The 2,128-nt window shown below is 38.7% G+C and overlaps 1 protein-coding gene across 1 annotated transcript in view; it reads right to left on the minus strand.

Moving 5' to 3' along the window:
* LOC106518856 (low-density lipoprotein receptor-related protein 5) overlaps positions 1-2,128 on the minus strand; it is a gene marked incomplete at its 3' end in the record, with an annotated part of 20,256 nt that overhangs the window by 11,671 nt on the left and 6,457 nt on the right. Inside the window, 2 exon segments of the mRNA XM_014010277.1 lie at positions 1,000-1,216; positions 1,330-1,530. Coding sequence (XP_013865731.1) covers positions 1,000-1,216; positions 1,330-1,530 — 418 coding nt within the window.

Here is a 2,128-nt window from a genome sequence, read left to right on the forward strand (position 1 = left end):
CTAAAAGAGTGACCACTGGCCTGTACGTAGATGTGTGTAAACTGCAGAGTCCTGGCCTGATGATGTAGCTCGTCTGTGCTGGCTCATTCTTTTGAACAGTGGTTGCTTTGTTTCCCCGATGTATAACTGGTCGCAGTCCTCCTGGCACTTAAAAGCATACACTATATTACTCTGTTTTTGCCGGGGAACTGGATCTTTGGGGTGAACTAATCTTTGTCGTAATGTGTTTTGGGGTTTGAAAGCCACTGGGACGTCATGTTTAGAGAATAAACGTCTCAGTTTCTCTGAAACTCCTGCCACATATGGAATGATTAGTTCCAGCTTTCAGGCCTCTCAAACTAAATATTTAGGGTTAATACACGTCACATTTACCACAACTCACGCAGCTGTGAGGTGATGTTAAAAAAAACAGCATGGCTAATGGAACTTCCTGGAAGCAGATTGGCTCATGGGTCAGAATATGCACGAATCACAAGCCCCCATCTACATACTCTGTTTTTCATTTCACTTCACAACTTCTCCAGAGTTTTCTGTAAACCTGTAACCTGCATGTACAAAATCTCCACACAGGATGAGTCTTGTTTAGGTTCTTCAGTCCACCATTATTTTAAAAATCCATCATAAAATTGTCCCATAAATGTCTGTGGTTGTATTATTTTCACAGCAGAATCTCTGATTCCACAGCTCTCTTCTTCGTGTTTGAATCTGACTGTTGGAGTTGTCACTCGTTTCTAAATGTGGGTTCACTGAATTTGTTCCAACAAAACATAAAAGTTGGGTTCTTTTGTTTTTCAATTTTTTTTAAATCACACACTTTATTAACACACATTAACATAATAACTTTGTTTTAAACATTCTTGGTGCCACATAACATATTTGTCCTTTTGCCATTGGGCAACAACAAATGAAAGAGTTGTATGAATAAATGTGCTCAGAAAAATAAAAACATTCTGGAACAACTGGTTTATGTGTATGCATACCTTTGGTGTATTTTCTTACCGTTGTCCTGGATTAAGGGCAATAGCCCTGGGTTGGTCCAAGTCCATCCAGAACAGGACTTTTCTGGAGGTGCCATCTAAGTTGGCCACTTCAATTCGATTGGTGTCTGAATCCGTCCAGTAGAGCTTTTTACCCAACCAGTCACACGCTAGTCCATCGGGACTATTCAGTCCTGACACCACAACAGTTTGGCCCGTTCCCAGAACCTCTTTAAGAGCTGTGAGCACAAAATACTTACATTAAAATATGATAAAAGAGGTGGTGGGTGTGTTTTTTAAACATACAGGTTTGACTGAAATGATTTTATTCTTGGGGAGAGAGAAGTCTTACAGTTGGACGACTGATTCCAGTGTGTTTGTTTGATGGCCTCCTCACTGACATCAGTCCAGAATATCAGACCCTCGGCATACAGGAAGTCCACTGCTGCTGCATCCTCCAGATCACTGACCACAACGGCCGACTCACCCCGTACAAAGTCTGCATCTACCAATCGCACGTCACGTCGGTTGGCAAAAAGGAGCAGGGGTGAGGCTGAAGAGACCAAAGAAATAGGAAGACAACGTTAATGTTTGAAGGAGTAAACACTGATTATATTTAAAATCTTACTACACTGTATCTTCAATATGGATTACAGCTCAATTTAGAAAGTATATCAGGTGTGTATGCTCTGATGATTTTGTTAAGTAAGTTCTACAGATCAAGAAAAGTTTTTAAAAAATCAGTATAGCTTCAACAATTATAAAAACAGTTTGAACTTAGGTTGGGCAAAATTTTATCCTATGAAATTATTTGTCTGAAATTTATATTTGCCACTTTGCATTTAAATACTGCAATGTAATTAAATACTGCAATGTGAAGACATATTTTTATGTGAAGCACTCTCATTATCAAGCATGCATGTGAATCCAGGGCATATTGTGTTACTAAAGATATGATGTCACTCAACATTGTGGAAAAGGGGGAATCAGGTTACCCAGATAAAATGAAGAAGTTAGTTTGAATGATGATTTGAAATAATTCTGAACACAGGATATACAGTGGTTTGCAAAAGTATTCATACCCCTTGAACTTTTCCATATTTTGTCACATTACAACCACAAACATAAATATATTTCACTGGAATTTAATG

Source organism: Austrofundulus limnaeus, unplaced genomic scaffold (genome assembly GCF_001266775.1).
Source record: "Austrofundulus limnaeus strain Quisiro unplaced genomic scaffold, Austrofundulus_limnaeus-1.0 Scaffold67, whole genome shotgun sequence".
Taxonomy (NCBI): domain Eukaryota; kingdom Metazoa; phylum Chordata; class Actinopteri; order Cyprinodontiformes; family Rivulidae; genus Austrofundulus; species Austrofundulus limnaeus.